Genomic DNA, 18,142 nt, shown 5'->3' with positions numbered 1-18,142 from the left:
GGTGAGTGATAATGGCTTGTCATTTTATTTTGCTTCCCTGCTAAATAGAAACTCCCAATATAATATCACTCAGTATATTTGCCTCTGATTACCTTGGTGTTTACTTCCTTTCATGAAGCCAAATTAGGCAGTAAAAGAATTTTGGTCCAATCTACAGTTAACAGGGTTATCAGGGTTAACAGATGAATTGTTTACTGCACTAACCAGCTCTAAGTTATCACTGTAGTATTTCATTTCTGTCAGGTTTTAGGGCTCTGGATAAATCCCATGGATTTTGATAACAGGAGAGACACGTTTTGGACAGAACTGCAGACTTTGGTATGGGTACATGAATTATTTTGGTTGTACAGGCTATATTGTAAAGCTTCAGAAGCCCAGATTGGATAAACAATTCAGGTTTGATAATATCACACAGAAATTGGCCAAGTTTTTGGTTACCTCACCTTGTCATTGTTAACTTGATGACTTTGATTGCAGGAGCAATTCCCTGTGAATAGATAGCTTTAAACAAGGTGACTGTGATGTACTTGATCCCCGTGTCATTTCTGTTAGAGAAAGCATAAAGCACAAATAAGTGCAATTATATTAGCAATATGAGTTGGCAGTGCTATTTGTAGCTTACTGCTTGAGTCAAGAACTCTTCAGTGTTTCAGCTGCTTGCTGAACATGCCGCATATTCTTTGGGGCTGCACCCCAAAAAATTCTAAATGTATCAAAAATAAATACAGAAACACCTTCATATGAGTGTTGGTAACGAGCAGAAAGAAATGGTAGCTGATAATATAAATGTTTTCACTGTGATAAATTCTTGTTTAGAAGAACATGGTGTAATCTTACATTGGGAAGAATATGAAGAATAAAAGAGCTCTAGAGACCATTTACAACATAAAGCCTGTTTGAGGATATGGGACATGCATGATCTGCTGCCTGAAAGGTTCAGATTACTCCTCTTGATTTTATGGAAGATCCTCAATCATATGAAGGATTTAGGGGTCACAGAGGCAGAGATGATGAGGATAACTCTGTCACCTTAAAGGTCAAATCTAAAATCCCAGGCAGGCTTCAGATATGTAGTGTATTTTGCCAGCACCTGCTGTTCCAGTTCCTGTCGTGGCACTGTGATTGCCTTTGATTAGAGGGGTGTAGTTCAATCAGTAGATTTCAGTGGTCACTTTTGTTATACTGGGCTAATTTTGAAATAATCTCTTTTAGTCATGTGAGCACTTGTTTGTTTGGTTTTTTTTAACTTCAAAATGCCTAGTGTATTCCAAAGAAAATCTCAAATAATGTGGCCTGTTTTATCATGATTATGTGAGACCGAAAAAAGGAAATTTTTAATAATCTGTAATAAGCTATTATGAAAAAAATAACTGATTACCTGAAATTTTAAATAAAAAGTTTTCTATTGTCTTTTGGGTAGAGAATGGTTGTGGGGTTGTTTGTGATGAGTTTCTGTACTGTAAATCATATGATTCCACATTCATGTGCCATGTGAATGGATTATACTGATGAAAATGGACAAATTTAGTGCCCAAATTAATCACATGCACACGCAGTTACTCAAAATCTTTGTCTCATTCTGGTCTTGGAGGCAAATCTTGAGTGTTTTGAGTGTGGTTATACCCTCTTGAATATACTTCACTTTTCTGTGTTCCATGTTTTCAAATACCTGGTTTCACAGTGCTGTGTGTTTTGTGTCCAGGTTTGTGAAAAGGTGGGATTCATCTCTCTGTTCAATGTGCTGTCAAAGCTAGCCCAGTATTTCTATAGAAAGATGATCTTGTAAATTTGAGCAGAACACATTGAGAATTATTTGGCAGGAGTGTATCGGAGAGATTCCTCTTGTGGTTGGGCCTTGAGATCTTTCCTGCTTTTTGGCTGATTGGTGGCTCTTGCCAGGAGGGTTGAGGAGAGGGAAGAATATCCAGTTAGACAGTAACTGTGTCCTTACGTTTGCTAACTTTGACACAGGAGGTTAGCCCTTCACCTACTTCTGACTCCATTAATTTATTTTTATCTCATCTATCTTCTATTCGGTGTATGTTTCTCTCCAGTTCCTGTAGGGTGATGCAACAAGTTCTGACCTTAGTTCATTTCACATCAATACAAATCACATATATTTCAGTCTTTTGAGGTATTTTTTAGTAGTTGGTGATTTCAAGTTCCTAATACTTGTAAACCTTGAGCACACATTAGTTCACTAGTTTTACCAGAGCTGGTGTGGGAAGGTTTTTGTTTTTAATTATTTTTTTTCTGTTTGTGTGTTCTTAAATCACTACTTCCTTTTTCCAGAAATAACTCCAAATGAGTCTAGTTACACCCAGCAGGACCAATCATCCTAAATGTCACCACTATTAAGAGCAATATTACTGTGTGGAAGAAAAACACTATTATGTATGAACCTGAAGCAAAAATGAGTTAGAAAAACTTGTCACTAATGCACTTGTCTGAAAAATTTTTGGACAGTAGGTTTGTTTCTCTCTCTTGTTCTGGGACAGATTTGTTTGTTCCAATTTCTGATCCTAGGTATGTTTTTGTATGTGGCTCTGGTTCAATAGACATTCCCACTGCTCTAGAGATACTGGAGGAGAGAGAAACACTGGGGAGCAGTCCCAGTTCTGTAGCTCCCACACCTCTGCAGCATGACAGACCACTTCCCCTAAAAGAGATACCATTATTTTCATCTTGCAGATGGAAGAATTTCTTAATTACTTACAAAAATAGGTGTTAAAAGGAAGGAGCAGTGTGCAATGTGGAGGCAATGATACCAAATTATTCAGGTTATTAAAGAGTGAGGCTGAGGAAACTGAGGATATACATATAAGGTAAGCTTAATAAGGTAAGCCTAATAGAAACACAATTCTAATGTCATATATATAAAGATATCCATTTTCTATGAGCAGTTATAATTCAGAAAAATGTCCAGTGGTTTGAAGTGTGTGCTAGCAGTTAAAAAAGCAGACTGAATTTTAGGAATTATTAGAAAAAGAATGTATAACAAATAGGGTAAAAATAATTATTGCACTTATATAAATCAGTGATTTGCGGGTATCTTGAATACTGTGTGTTTTGTTTCTTGTGTGTTGAAAAGGTTGTAGCACTCAAAAGGGTTGTGGGAGGATAAAATGGGTGATTGAAGAAATGAATCAGGCTCAGTGGGAGCAGTAGCCAAGTCAGAATTCTTCACTTTGAAATAAGGATGACAGAAGGGAGTTGTGTTGAGATATCTGTAAAATTAAGAAGGGGAAGCTATGGAAAGACCACTGAAGGAAGTAGTGGTGACCAAAAAACAGATGCCTGAGGATTATAAATTTGCCATGTTGTATTTGGTAGTGCTTTCCAGTTTTCCTGTGGCATCAAAACATTTGAAGCTCATGGATTTCCAGAGTCGGGTGTGGCTTACAGACATTTAATGAACCTCAGCATGCTTAAAACAGGCTTTGGCCACGTGTTTCATGAGTCTGACACCTGATACAGTTCCTCTGCTTCTGAACCTTGGTTTCTACCCCTTATTTCTTGTATAAGCAACACCCAACTGCAATTAATTTGTATTTCGCAATGTGTGTTAGTAGTTCATTCTGTGTTAATGTGTAGCTCTGTCACAGTGAGAAAATCAGCTGTTATCAATAGGAATTAGTCATCTAATCTTAAAAACTCATTGAAAACACGGCACAAGTGCACAGAGAACTTTGTAAGAGTACGATGACATCAGATGAATCAATGATCATTAATACAGTAAATTGCTTAGGAAGCTCTTTGACAAAATGTACCCATGTTGGGAGAACATTTGGGAAAATTCCATGTTTTCCCTGGTTGTTCACATACTTTGCAGGCAAGTTTCTGGGTTAAACTGACATACATCTGAGCTAGTATGGCTACTCTTGTGTTAAACATGGAGATATATTCTCCAGGGATGTCACTTTTAACTAAGGCTATAGTTGCACAACCTTTTATTGCTTGTACAGTCCGTGTAAGATTTTGACTATTTTTACTCTCCCACCTTTTTTCCCTGGTTACACTTTGTCCACAGCAGCTCAGTCTCAAGTTGGAAGGGTGTGCATCACCACTCACTTTTGAGCAGTGAGGCCCAGCTGAAGTGTTTCAATTGATTAAGTGGAGCTGGGTCTAAAAAGCTGGAGAATGGGATGAAGTAATCTGATTTAGACAGATATAAAACACTCCCATTCATTTCACTTAATGAACTTAAAGATACCTTCAAAATACTTATCATGATCTACCTTTGGATTCATTCCATTCTCTGAGTGCTGCCTCTTAAAGGACGTGGAGCTACATGTGCCCCAGACGTGGACTACGGGTGGGTTTTATGGGCAGTGGTTCTGATAACTCATGAACAAGCCCCTAGTCCTGACTTGGCACATCAGTATATCAACACCCTTGTGTCTGTGTGAACTTTGTTTAGAGAAAGTACACACTGGATTTGTCATGGGAGCCAGGAAATTTCAGGGGATTTCAGGATAAAGTTTCAGGTGGTGCAAGGCCATGTGGAGAACTAACTGGATTTGTGTCTTGCAGTGCCTCTGTACTGCTGTCCCTGCTGAGAAGCAGGGGAATTTGAGTCTGGGCTGCTCCAATTAAGCTGCTGTCATTGGTGTCAGAGCTTGGATAGCACAGAGATATATGGCCTAGCTCTATATTGCATTCCATTTACCTGACAATGAAGTCCTTTTTTTTTTTTTTAATTGTGATTTAGGTAAATCCTCAATTCAGCCAGTAGGCAATGCTATAAACTGATTAATTCCTCATCTTTCTGAAGTAGCTAGGCAACTAACTGCACTTTGAGCAGGATGGTGATGCCTTCCTGCCTGATGGATAGGTCTAAGTGGTTTACCAAGGTCAGAAACAGAGAACAACAAACCACAGTTATCCTTTGTTTTAGTGAAAGGCTTTGCAGGCAGAAAAGGAAGTTCTGTTTTTATTACTCCTGTCAATATTTGCTTACCTATGAATGCCATCATCTCTACCATCATCCTGTCTCGACTGTGGCTGCTGGTAGATTCTCAGGTCAGTCATTCCTGGGTACATCCTGGGTACATTTGGCGAGACCCCACCTGCGGTGCTGCATCCAGCTCTGGGGTCCCAGCCCAGGAAGCACAGTGACCTCTTGGAGTGAGTCCAGAGGAGACCATCGAGTTGATTAGAGGGACAGAGCACCTCTCCTGTGAGGAAAGGCTGAGAGAATTGGGATTGTTCAGCCTGGAGAAGGGAAGGCTTTGGGATAACCCAATTATGGCCTTCCAGTACCTGAAGGGAGCCTACAAGAGAGATGGAGAGGGACTTTTTACAAGGGCCTGGAGTGACAGGGCAAGGGGGAATGGCTTCAAACTGACAGAGAGTAGGTTTAGATTTAGATTAGATATTAGGAAGAAATTCTTTACTGTGTGTGTTGTGAGGCACTGGAACAGGTTGCCCAGAGAAGCTGTGGATGCCCCATGCCTGGATGTGTTTAAGTTCAGGTTAGATGGGGCTCTGAGCAACCTGGTCCAGTGAAAGGTGTCCCTGCCCATGGCAGGGGGGTTGGAACTACATAATCTGTAAGGTCCCCTCCAACCCAGGCCAATCTATGATTTAATGATCCTATGATCTTTGCAGACACTGGTGTTCAGAACTGAAGGACTTCATAAGCAGGCTGTGCATCAGGTACTCAGGGACAGACCTGCTCCCCCTAAACCTGTGGCTGATTCCCTTCAGAGTCTGCTTCTGCTTTTGAGCCCTGAGAAATTGTGCAGGGCTTTGCAGTTAAAGCACTGCAGTCAATAGGTGTCAGTGAAGAACAAACATTCCTGTTCCTTTCCGAGGCAGTGCTGCTTCCCTTTCTACTGGCACAGAGCCTGGATGGCTGCAGACTCACCCAAGAGTGGACATGCCCCTGGTCCCTCAGGGTTGCAGGCGTTTCCAAGGCAGCTGTTTCTTCCACCTATCATTGGCCTGCAGGACCAGATTGGAAAGAGGCCAAAGGGAGGCACAGCAGTGTAATTGGTGACTTCATGCTTTTTGGTTTCTGTTTTATCGCTCAAGCAGCTGTTGGGTGGGTGCTCCCACTCGCTTCCTTTTGGGGCCATGAGGTGCTGTTGCTCCTCCCCACTTGGCCCAGGAGAAGCTTCTGTGGGATCCCAGGAAGAGCAATGTCTCACCACACAGCCCCTCAGTCTGTCCTAAGAGTTTATCTTCTCTGGTAGACAGGACAGGTAAATGAATTCAGTGATAGGGGAGGACTGTCTCCTGTCAAAGTTAATAGAGAAGTTGCTGCACAATTATCTGGTTTCTGGTCCCTTGGAAAAAGGAGGATTGTTGTCATCTGTGAGGCTGGAACTGGTGAAAGAGTGATACAACCACTTAGTCCTCTTCCCCCCTTTCTGAACGTGGTCTTTCAGTGATTGCCTTCACTGACACAGCCCTTTCTGTTAGGTGTGATTCCTCCTGTCCCATCCCTCCTCAGTCTCTGCAGCAGGAGTGCCCTTGGCATTTTGTCTGTGGTCTGTGACTGTCCTTTCTCTCTCATCAACTGGTCATGAACCAAACTCCACAGAAATTCCTTTTTATCCTCCACCTTTACCTTTCCATCTGACAGCTGGTTACAAGCAAACCCTTGTTTTGGTCCCTCGAGCGTCTCTACTCAGACCCAATGCAGAAACCCACCAACTGATGTCCTGACCTAAATCTTCTGTTTTCCCATGACTTCTGGCTTCAAAGATTACCAGAACTAGCTCAGATTCCTTCCCCTGCCTGCTCTCCCCACTTCCCCAGCCTACTTTTCATCTTCTACAAGATGTTCCTGAACCTATTTGGTGAGACTTTTCCCCCAGTCATTTTTTTCCTCCAAGAAACTGCTTTGGGCATCACTCATTGTATCAGAACTAGTATGACTTAAATTCAGGTTGCTGGGATGTTTACCTGAGCACCTTTTCTTCTCTGAGGGCTACTTTAGAAGATAACTGTGTGATGTTTTCAGGGAAGAGGTTCATAAAGCAGGACCTGGAATTCATGTGTTCCTCTCACAAGAGTTCTGGCCCTCCAAATGCTCTGCTTTCTTTTTATCTGCCCCAAAGGTCAGATAAGCCTGGGTAGCAAGCAGAGCAGGTTAACTTCAACAAGAGCAGGTAGAAGCCCTGTGTCTCAGCTCTGATGGAGTAAATGTTTAATCCTGTCCTTTCTACTTAAATCAGTCTTGAGAAGAGCCCTGACTCAGGAAGGGAAAATATGTTACCAGAGTAAGAAAGCAGTATTGTAAGCATTTCCACATAATAGAGATTGCACAGGGCTTTATTTCTTCCAAACCTAGTATTGCTGTGGTCTAGGTACATTTTGGATCAGTGCTTTTATATTTTGTAGGGCTGAAATGTCACCCTCTGCCAACATTTTAACTGCCATAGGAAAAAAAGAAAGAAAAACAGAGAGGGGAGGAGACATTTTTACGACATCTTACTATGGAAGTTTTGAAAGTTCTTTAACATCTCCACAGCCTGCCGGAATGATTTGTGGAACCAGACTGACTATTCTTTGAAACATTCCATTTGAATCCCTCTATTACGGTCATGGGAAGGAGAGGGGGAGTAGCAGACAGTGGGGAGAGCCAGAGAAAAGAGGATGGAAGAAGTGGCAGGTGTAGCAATTGCTGGAAAACCCTGGTTGCCAGTAGCATCACGTACCCCCACCCTTTAGGAACAGTGCCCAGCCTGGGTTTCTGGACCTCTGACACAGCTCTCTGCAGCTGCACCAGGCTGTGCCTGTGCAGGATGGACCTGCTACCCTGTAGTTTTGCTGGCAGAAGCTTCTAATCACTACTAATCAGTTGCTGCACTCTGCCTCAGGTAGAGTATTGAGGTGTGCCTGTATTGAGCAAAGCTTGAGTAAAACTGCATTTTCAGACTAAAAGTGCTGTATTTGTATGAAGTGTTACTGAGCAGAGCTTTATTTTGGAAGTCATTTAAGTCTGCAATGTGGTGCTAGAGGTCAACTGGTAAAACACTTGCTATGTTATAGTCTAATATAATCCCCTCAGCCAGTTTTCAGGAGTGTATGCTTTAATCTCCCCATTGATCCACGAGGTATGTCCTCATCCTGTTCCTTCTCACACAGTTTCATATTGTGCAAATACATGTAAATGTTGCTTACACCAGTCTTAATGCAGTTAAATTGGCTTGCAAACTTGATTTGCCCAAGGACCCATTGGCTTTTTTCCATACTCAGAGGGCCAGAAAAACATAAGTCTTTCAGTAAAATGTTCAAGCATCTTCATTAGCCGATTTCTTGCCATTTATTAATAGTGGAATAATAACACTGAAAGGACGGCAACAGTGGTCCATGGCATTTTAGAGGGAGAGAGAATGATTTTAATGTCAGAAGAGGAAAGTAACATATCTAAATTCTGATTTCCAAGTGGGTCATCTGCAAAAGGCAGTGCTAAGGGTAGCATCTCCCCTGTGTTGAATTGTAAATGGCAAGGGACTGTGGTCAAACAAGCTTTTCTCTTGATCTCTTCAACATATATCTTCAGTACCGGATATGCAGATGCAAAATCAGTAGGTATTGATGTCATCTTGCACAGGCCAGGTATGAAATGAAAGGGCTGTGTGGCAAGTGTGAAGTGTGTGGCTGGAGAGAGATTAGTATTTCACTAAATAAGGCAATACTTCAGCTTTTCAGCCTCATAACTGTATGGTTGGGGAAAACTAGTCTGGGGAGAAGAGTCCTTAAAGCCAGCCTTCAAAGCAAAGGTGAGGACACAAAAAACACATCATGGAATAAATCAGAAAAAAATTCTTCACTGATTTCTTAGAACAGTCCCTCGGATGTGAACGCAGACAGCTGATTATTGGAAAATCTGCCTTATCAGGGCAGGGTAAATAAATAAGTTGTGCTCAGATTAAGCTGTCTCTGAGCTGTGGTTTGTTTATCATGGTGTAGCTATTGAGTTCTATTGCACAAGGACTGTGAAGCAAAATGGTTCTCATCAAAACACTGGAAACAGATATTTTGCAGAAAGAAAGTCAAATGGAAAAAACCCACTTTTATAATTGCCCAACGCATGCTGCAGAAATTTACTTGGATTTATATCAGTTGCATTTAATACATTTATACCGTATATACAATATACGGTATCTAACCCAGAAATAAGTTACATCAAAGAACTACACATTGTAAAAAAAAAAAAAAGAAACATTTTGTAAACAGACTTCACCATGGATTGTCAAATACACAGCTGCAGTTTTCAACTTCGGTGTCAATAACAATGTCCAGTAAGATAGGCAGTTCATAAATCATGATGTATTACAGAAGGAGTGAGTCTGGGGTCAAAATTTTGGTCATTTTCTTATGAAGTTTTTTTAGACTTTTTCTATCTTGTTTTTTACAGGTTCCTTTTTTTTTCTTTTCCATAATATCATGGGTAAAATTCCTAATTCGGATCTAAGAAGTCTGTTCATATCCCCTTGGAGCAAAAAAAAAAAAAAAAGATTAAGTAAATTTTGTTGTCAAAACATAGGTCTGACACCTGACTCTGTAAAACCACATACATCTGCCCGCTGAGAACTGAGTTCAGCTCTGTCATTGTGTCAGAATTTTCCTCTCCTCAAAATCTCATGTTTACAATCCTTTCTATTGGAAGCATTACAAACCAAATGGGAGTGCCCATTCAGAATTTCCCACCAGCTGCTCTACGTACATTTGTTGATAACTGCGTGTTGTTCTTCACATGGAGTCAAACTTCATAGATGAAACATTTTGCCATTTTGCTGCGTTTCATTTTCTCATTAAATATCTCCTCAAACCTCCTATTCTGCTTTGGAGTGAAATGGTTCTTCCAATCACCAACAGCACCTAGGAGAGCAGGAACAGAAAGAACGGTGAAGCTAGTAATATTTGAAGCAAAAAATTGTTTAAAGGCAGCCCAGTTTTGTTAACGTTGCAGTTGGCACAGATTATTAATATATTCTTAACCACAGCCTCTGTGGTAGGTCATGACTGTGAGTTGCTTTACTGATCTGGCAAGACTGGTGGAAGCAGCTGGGTTGTCATCCATAAAGGCTGTTAAACCCTCAGCCTCGGAGTGGATTAGTGCCAACAAAAGTGGTGGACGAAGAGCAGAAGGTTTCCAAGGTGACATTAGAGCTCCTGGTCATGTTGGCAGGGAGGCATCTTGCCATGCCTTAGTTGTATGTAGTTAAAGGTCTCTGCCTGGGTTTTTTCACAGTCAGTAGGGGAAATCATAGAATCATAGATCAGTTTGGGTTGGAAGGGACCTGTTCCAGTGCCTCACTACTCCTACTGTAAAGAATTTCTTCCCTACCTTCTTTCAGTTTAAAGCCATCCCCCCTTGTCCTATTACTACATGCCCTTGGAAGTGAAACTGTTGGGATTTTTCAAAATTTTCAACATATCTTCATCAAAGTTCACTGACTTAGAAAAATGTATCTGTTTTTTTTTTCTTTTTTTAACAACAGATTGTATTTTGGCATTTGTTTCAGCTCATTGGTAAAAACGTTCTGAATTAACAGAAGGTACCATTTCCCTATTTATTAATTGAAACAATCCTTGGTTTTAAACTGTCAATTATTGTTCAAAAATTAAGTAAATAAATATAATCAAAATCCATGTAAACATGATGGATTTGGTTTTACTTATTATCCAAACCTGAGGAAGCTTCTGAAATGTCAGAAGCAAGAAAACAGCTCCTGCAGATATCTTAAAGTCACGTCTGAACTAAACACTGTGGAAGATTTTCCGTGGATTCCAGCTTGCTCAGGGTCTGAAGGCTACCTGTGACCATTCTTTTGTTGTTGTCATTGTCAGCATATTCCTTTCTCAGGAATATTTCCGTAAGATAGGAGGTGATAAGAGTAGTCTTATTCAGAAGGAATGTGTCTTGCTCTTTATTTTTCTGGTAAACCAAGTGACCTTTGCAGGTGGTGTCAGAGGAGACACGTTGTAAAAGACTGAGGTGGTCAACTTTTAGATAAAAAACCCCATAGACAAAGAGTAATGCTGAGTGAACCTTTCCTTTTAGCTCAACAGCTCCCACTCCTTGGAGCAATATTAGTTGTTCTAGCTCCTCTGTGCTTCTCTAATATAAGTCTGCATTTGCAGACAGAGAACTTAGAAAGAAAGTGATTTTTAAGGGGGCTTCAAATTGAAGAATCCTGTCGTTGCTTCCTAGGGCTGAGCCAAGCACCACTACACTCTGGGAGAGACCTGGTCCTTGGCCTCTGCCTGGATTTCCACTTCCTCTACTGTGTTAAGAACAAAGGAATTTACCTTTTCGGAAAATCAGCTTCCTGTTGGATGTCAGAGCACACACAGTGTGACTGGGATCACTGTTCTCCTTTTCTGTGTCATTTTTCATCTCTGAGAACGAGGACTTACTGCAGATATCTTGGATATCTTTGTCACTGGTGTTTAAACTCAAGAACAAAGCAATTTTCTTTACAACCTTAGGGAGATCCTGAGGTGCAAGAAGAATAAAGCTTTTATATTTCTAAGCCGATTATCAGACTTTTAGCTAATTTGAAAAGGATCCTTTTTATTACATAACAAGTTTGTCACACATGTATTTGCTTTCAAGCAAGCCAAGTATGTAATTGGGCTGTGCAGATGACAGGTACAGTAAACCTGATTCCCCTCATACCCATACTCACAGAAATGGATAAATACTGAGTATGTCATACCAAACACAGTTATATTCCCGAATTTACTTCCAGTTCAGATAAAATGTTCTCCTGTCTCTCAGAATTATTTCACTGGGAATAGAGAAATACTCAAAGTTCAGCTTCTGTGTAAGTAGCTTATTTCATTGGAGGTGATGTATATAGAGATCTAACAAGTGACTCAGAATACAAAATAGTTTGTTTACATTCGTCATCTTGGAATTTTTTTGTTCCCAAAAAATGAACAAACCTATTTTAATAGAAACACTAGAGAGTGTTTTCTATTCACTCAAAAATTCATTCTTTGAAAGCTAAGGTCTTTTACTTTCTTTTTTTTTTAAGAACAGCAAAGCAGTGTCTGCATAATTTCCTTTCACCAAACTGTTTTCCTACCCTTTCAGTCTTTAATTTTCTTGTTTATTGGGAATACAAGTACCATGAGACTGTGAGTAGTTCTGTTGTCTTACATCACTTTTTGAAAATTTCACTGGAAATGTCAGACACAGCAAGTTAATGTGTGGCCCTCAACAGATGTCCTTGGTCTTTCCGTAGGACCAAGAAAGAGGAACTTAAAATTCTCCCTTACAGCCTGGAGAAAATTATGTAATATGAGTCCCATTCCTGCATGTAAGAAATATAACTCTCACAGGATTTGATATTTATATAACTTGTGCAGTCAGAATTAGTTCACTAATATAAAATTCTATGCAAATACAAAATATGCCCAAAGACATACATTCACATTTTCCTTCTTTCTCCTTTTTCATTATAATTTCCTCTTTGATATTTTAATTATGCTAATTTACAAGTAATGCATTCTGAACCAAGTGCAGAGAGCATATTTACCTTCTTCATGTCTTCATAGAACAAAAATAAGATGTTTTTGTCATCTTCATGTTCTTCCCAACTTAGGAAATGATCAAACCAGGATCCACAGACAACTGAAAAGAAAACCCATGTAAAAGTCATTCAGATAAACTTCATTCATAAATAAATGTGGTGGTATCTCACACATTTAGGAGAATGATCCCTTCATAATATGTACCCCACATCCCTCTAAAACAAATGCAATTCTTTGTGCCAAGTGACTCAAACTTACAAAAGTGACATTCAAAGAGGTTACCACTCTTGTTGGAATTTGTTTTCATATCAGAGACTATTCTGAGATACAATTCTGTAGTAGAAACAGACTCCAAATCTAAGGAAAGGCCAATAATGAAGGAAAATATACCTGCCTAACAAGATCTGAGCATCCCAGCAAATGACTGCGTGTCTGTGGTCACAGCTAGAAATATAATCCCTTCACCAGGAAATGAAATAAGGACTCTCTTAAATGGAGCACACTGTTGTCAGCTCTCTTTTGTCTCAGCAGAAGGGAATCTGTATAATTTTTAAACACCAAAGAAGGATTATGTAAAGAACTTATGCAAATACATCGTTCAGCCAATGAAACAGATAAAATGGTTTATAACTGAGCCACAGTGCTTGTTTTGCCTGAATGCTCCTTTTCCTGGACCATGGGAGGACAGCTAAATTTCATCTTTATTCTACAAAACAACATTCTGACCTTTCCAGTGAAAGGGAAGATGAAAGCCTCTTTGTAGGGCGATGAGAAGAGGCCTGGACAGAGCAATCACAGCCTGTGATTCTCCTGGACTGTGACTTTGCTTTTACAAGCACCACCACAACAGTATAATCTTGTAATGACCAACATTTTGGTTGCAAACTGTGAGTTATAATTAAGCAGTAATTATAACTAATACTTATAATTAAGCTGAATGCTCCAGTCTGGAGCCCTCTCCAGCACATAAAGCAGTCTCTGAGTGCAAGGCACGTGTGCTCCACGGTGTGCAATTAGACCCTGCTCTCCTGGTCAACTACCCTGGGCATGTGGCCAACAATAGCATAGCCCTGTTGGATTCAGGAGTACAGCATACAGCCTTGGAGACTCCAGGGATGGCACCACAGCTGTCCCTCTGTGCCCTAACCCTTGGTTTGAGCTGATGTTATGCAAGAGTACTGCAGGGTTTGAATCAAGCAGCACAACAGTCTTACGATTTTATTAGAAGTGAAAATGACATTCAGAGTGAAATTAGAAGTGAAAATGACCTTTTCCTCCACATCACCTCTTACCTAAATTTCTGATGTAACAAACATAATTATCTATTTATGCCATGGGCAAGGACTCAGAAAATAGAAGGTGGCTAATAATTTGGAGGTAAATGGGAGATGCTTTTATAATTTAATCATAAAATCACAGAATGATTTGGGTTGGAAGGGACTTTAAAGATCATTTAGTTCCAACCCCCCCACCATAGGCACAGACATCTTCCACTAGACCAGGCTGCTCAAAGCCCCATCCACCCTGGCCCTGAATACAATCCTCTTTTTTTTTTTTTCTACTGTTGTATGTTCAGAGTTCATATTAAATAAGCCAAGATCCTGCAAATCACTGAAGAACACGCCTTAGGCCTGCTCTGATCCAGGAGCACAAGATCTGAGCCCAAGCCCAGAGAAGGCAGTGAGTAAATTGACTTCTGGAGCTCTGATGTGAGCCCATGATGACTGCAGTGGCACTTTTCTTTCAAAGTTTTCAAGTTGATCAATCATTACTGCTGTTATCATCACTAGGGTGACACTTTACTCCTCAAAGGACTAATAAAACACTAAAAATGGGAGTGGATAAAGTGAACAAGGTCCTCTTGTTAACTTCCATCCCACCACTCATAAAAATCTCCCTCTTGTCCTTGATCTTCGGACCCTGCTACTAAGACAACATATCAGGCAGAGTGTGTGCAGGAGGGCTTTATGAACACGTCCAGACTCCTTTGAAGGGCTGCCCAGGGCCGGCTTCAAGACTGGGGAAGACACCAGACTATTGGTGCAGCCTGGTAGACTGTGCCCTCCCATGCCCTTTTCCTGCCCTTGGGCACATGTAGGGCCGGCTGAGCTCCTTGTAAGAGAGCACCCGCCCCGCCCAGGACAGGGGCGGGCTGTAGCCAGCTCAGCTGCCCTGCATCTGCTCGGAGGAGCTGGGTACACATACCTCCCCTATCATAGCTTACACAGAAATTACTGGGGGGAAGCAGTCTGCTACTGAGGTTCACAAGTCAAGGCTGGAAAACTTTTGACACAGGGCGAGTCCACGTCGGAATCAACAAATAGTCAGGGGTTGCAGGGTGTTCATGGAAAGAAAAGAAATCAGTGTCTTTTCTTGGAGAATAGGTTTTTTTAACAGGTGTGTAAAGAACAGCAAGAACCTGCAAAGAGCACTCATGCTGAAATGATGCAGCTGCTTATCAAAATGTCTCATTGCAGGGCTGAAGAGGGCATCCTGTTATTTGCTCTTGTTTTGTTTGGCATTAGAATTTATCCTGACACTCCTGGTCCCCCCAGCTAATGCCATATGAATAAGGAGTTCAATAAGGAGTTTTCACACGGTTCACATTTCTTAACTCTTTCTGTGCACAATAAGCTAATGTAAAATGCAAGGAGAAAACATTTATTCTTACCATTCCCTTTTAAGAACAAGTCAAAGAAAGCAGCCCAGGTATCTACAGTGGGAAGGTTTGGGTTATCTCTGTAGTAATGATACATGGAAACAGCAGTGTCTTTGGGATTTCTGCTGATGTACATCATCTGTAAATGAAGATGATATATTTATTAATGATAATATCCTTCCTTTGTTTTAGAGAAGCTCTGTGTGTAAATATAGCATTTTCACAGGCAGTTGGCAGTGTCAAACCCCTTTCCTTTAGGATTCCTCCTTCAGTGACTATGCCATTAAATTAGAAATGTATTTGTCTCTTCTTAGGCAGGAGTCTGTAGTGTTTAGTAAACAATTCCATGTGGAAAGAGGTGTGTTTGCCACAGCTGGGTAATGTTTACATTTTATGAAAGAGCCTGGGTTAAGTTTAACTCATGAGTCAGTTTACTATCTCATGTATGAAAACATTTACTAATTAACATTCACAGGACAGCTGCAAAACATAAATTTTGGCTTTTCATTCAAATTTGCTTTGTCCCAAAAGTCTGTATCTGAGTTATCCTGAAATTTTAGATTTTCAATAAAAAAATCTGAGACCCAGAGCTTATTTTTAAAGACCTCCCACATTAGCATAGCAGGAACTGGTCTAGTGGGAGGTGTCCCTGCCCACAGCATGGGGGTTGGAACTAGATGATCTTTAAGGTCCCTCCCAACCCAGGTGATTCTATGATTCTGTGAACTCAAAACTGTGATCTGAATCTGCCTCCCATGTCTCAATTCTCTTTTGTTCTCCCAAAATCTTTATGGGTTCTTCATAAAGCTTCAGCAGGAGGTGCAGAGTATTTTCAACTCCAGTACAGACTGTAAGTACCCAAGATAACTATTTTCTAAGACACTAGGAAATGAGGCCATGAGAAACCCTCCATCCCTAATGAGAGATTTATGATTGAAAGGTGTTGATGTTCTATTTTGTATGGTGCCTGGTATACAAATCACCCCATGAGAGCAGTGGGGCAGGAGTAGAACCCAGTCCCTAGTCCAAGTCTCTGCTCATGCTGCCTTTGACTGCTGATCAGCTGTGGCTCCAAAATTCACAGCAAACCACTTCTGGAAACTGTAAATCATTCAAAAATTATTAAGGATCAACAGGACAAAATATACTCCTAATAGACACTTAACATGTCTTACAGCTTTTATGTAACTTTTGCCTTACCTTGCATTTCTTTTTCTTAAAATTTGGAGGTAACATGTTGTAGTCTAAGTGTGTTGGAATGATTCTCTTTGTTGAGATATTATTCAGCTCCTCCAGTTTGGAAATGTCTCCAAATTCAATGGGAGATGTTATTGTAACTTCAGTATCATAAAGCTTTGTTATAACTCCTGCAAGCCAGTGGGTGCCTGCAGAAGAGTAATTTTAAGAAAAATAACAAACAAGAAAAAAAATATTTATTATCAAGAGGATATATGAGACATGCATTTTTCATATGGAAACATTGCTAGTGAACAAATGATACTTCTACTCGCCCAGATTCAAGAAACTTTACACGACTGAATAATTCCATTGGCTCCAAATAAATAAACACTTGAAAAATTAAGGTTATAGCTGAAATACAAAGTAACTCTGTGAAAAGTGTTAATAACAATACCAAAACCAACCTCATTAGATAAACTGCTTGTCAGCTGAGAGGTGGTTATATTATTTTTATAATTTATTTTAGAATAACTTGTTTTGTTTGATTTTTTTCTTATAGTAACTTGAGTCTGTATATTGGAAAGTACTGATTAAGCTTCCCCTTTGGTGTGTGCTTCTCTGTGCAAGAGAGGCAGGTGGAGAGGGGATAAGAAATTAATAAATCTACAGCCAAGAGCCATACAAATAACTTAATACAACTCTTGACTTGCTCATAATTGAATATGGAAAGTCCTCAGGAAAATCTTTCAAGTACAGGTGTTGCTTACAAGTAAGGAATATTTATTTGCATTCCAATATGAAAACACCTGAGATTATTTTCAATTACAGAATCAAAATGTAGGTAAATGACCATATTTCTTGTAATTTTAACATTTACTGACAGCATAATATATTCACACACTCAAACATCCTTTCCTGTTTCTTCTACACAGATATTTCCCAAATAGTTTAAGCAGAGAACATGAAACACACAATTGAGACTTATTACAACTAACATTTAAAACTAGAGCTTACCTGATTTGGGATAGGAAACCAAAAGGACATCATCTTCTCTAGCCTCAAAAGTATCCAAGGATTTTAAAAGTTCTGGAGAAGACCTGGTGGTAAAGGGAATTCCCTTAAACATGTGTATGAGTTCTGCCTCAGTGGAGTTGGACATGGTTGCTTAAGTCTTGGATTCCTGCAAATCAGATAACAAGGAAATGATGAGGGTTTAAGAGGCCCTTCTGAGTCAGATGGTCTGAAGTGACAAATTGAGACTGAGCAATATAAACCTCATGCTTATATACTTTGCTACATGCAGTGAAGTCCTATCAGATATTGATTTTTCCAGTAGTTGATAAAGGCAACTGACATATTAGAGACAACTTAATAAATAACTGAAATGCAGAGTCATGAAAAATGCACGTCGTTTGTAATTTATTGGCTCTCCAGATAAAGTAATGAGGTAATAGTTAAAAAGTAATTGTGGAAAATGACAAGAATTAGTATTATATGCTGCCTTAAAATATGCTTAATATGATTATGCTGTAAGTTATACTTCGTTGGAAGCTGTATCCTCAAGTACTTTTTATTGATACAAAAACAATGTCTTATTTTATGTGAATGAAATATTTTTTGTTTCATTTTATCAAATATGCAACAGCCTGAAATTTCAAACACGCAAATCAATTCCAAACGCTTGGATCTTGTGAAGTTAAGCAACCAGTGTTTTGAAGATTTTCTAATTTCAGCCTGAGGAATCTTAAGAACAGAGGCCCTTAGAGGTAATAACATTTTTTAAGATGTCATATGTCTCCATAA

At 39.8% G+C, this 18,142-nt stretch overlaps 1 protein-coding gene across 1 annotated transcript; it reads right to left on the bottom strand.

Annotated features, from left to right (window-relative positions):
- Window positions 1-9,063: 9,063 nt before the first annotated feature.
- LOC103754978 (sulfotransferase 6B1) lies at window positions 9,064-17,560 on the bottom strand. The gene is made up of 7 exons (XM_008920860.2): window positions 17,354-17,560; window positions 16,361-16,545; window positions 15,173-15,299; window positions 12,507-12,601; window positions 11,272-11,458; window positions 9,683-9,837; window positions 9,064-9,448 (listed from the first exon to the last, which is right to left on the bottom strand). Exons 1-6 carry the CDS (start codon window positions 17,496-17,498, stop codon window positions 9,719-9,721), a joined length of 858 nt encoding a protein of 285 aa, XP_008919108.1. The 5' UTR covers window positions 17,499-17,560; the 3' UTR covers window positions 9,064-9,448; window positions 9,683-9,718.
- Between the last annotated feature and the right edge of the window lie 582 nt (window positions 17,561-18,142).

Source organism: Manacus vitellinus, unplaced genomic scaffold (assembly GCF_001715985.3).
Source record: "Manacus vitellinus isolate BGI_N305 unplaced genomic scaffold, ASM171598v3 scaffold_5_pilon, whole genome shotgun sequence".
NCBI lineage: Eukaryota > Metazoa > Chordata > Aves > Passeriformes > Pipridae > Manacus > Manacus vitellinus.
Note: the sequence above shows the minus strand (reverse complement) of the source record. Positions and strands in the feature narration are given on the sequence as shown.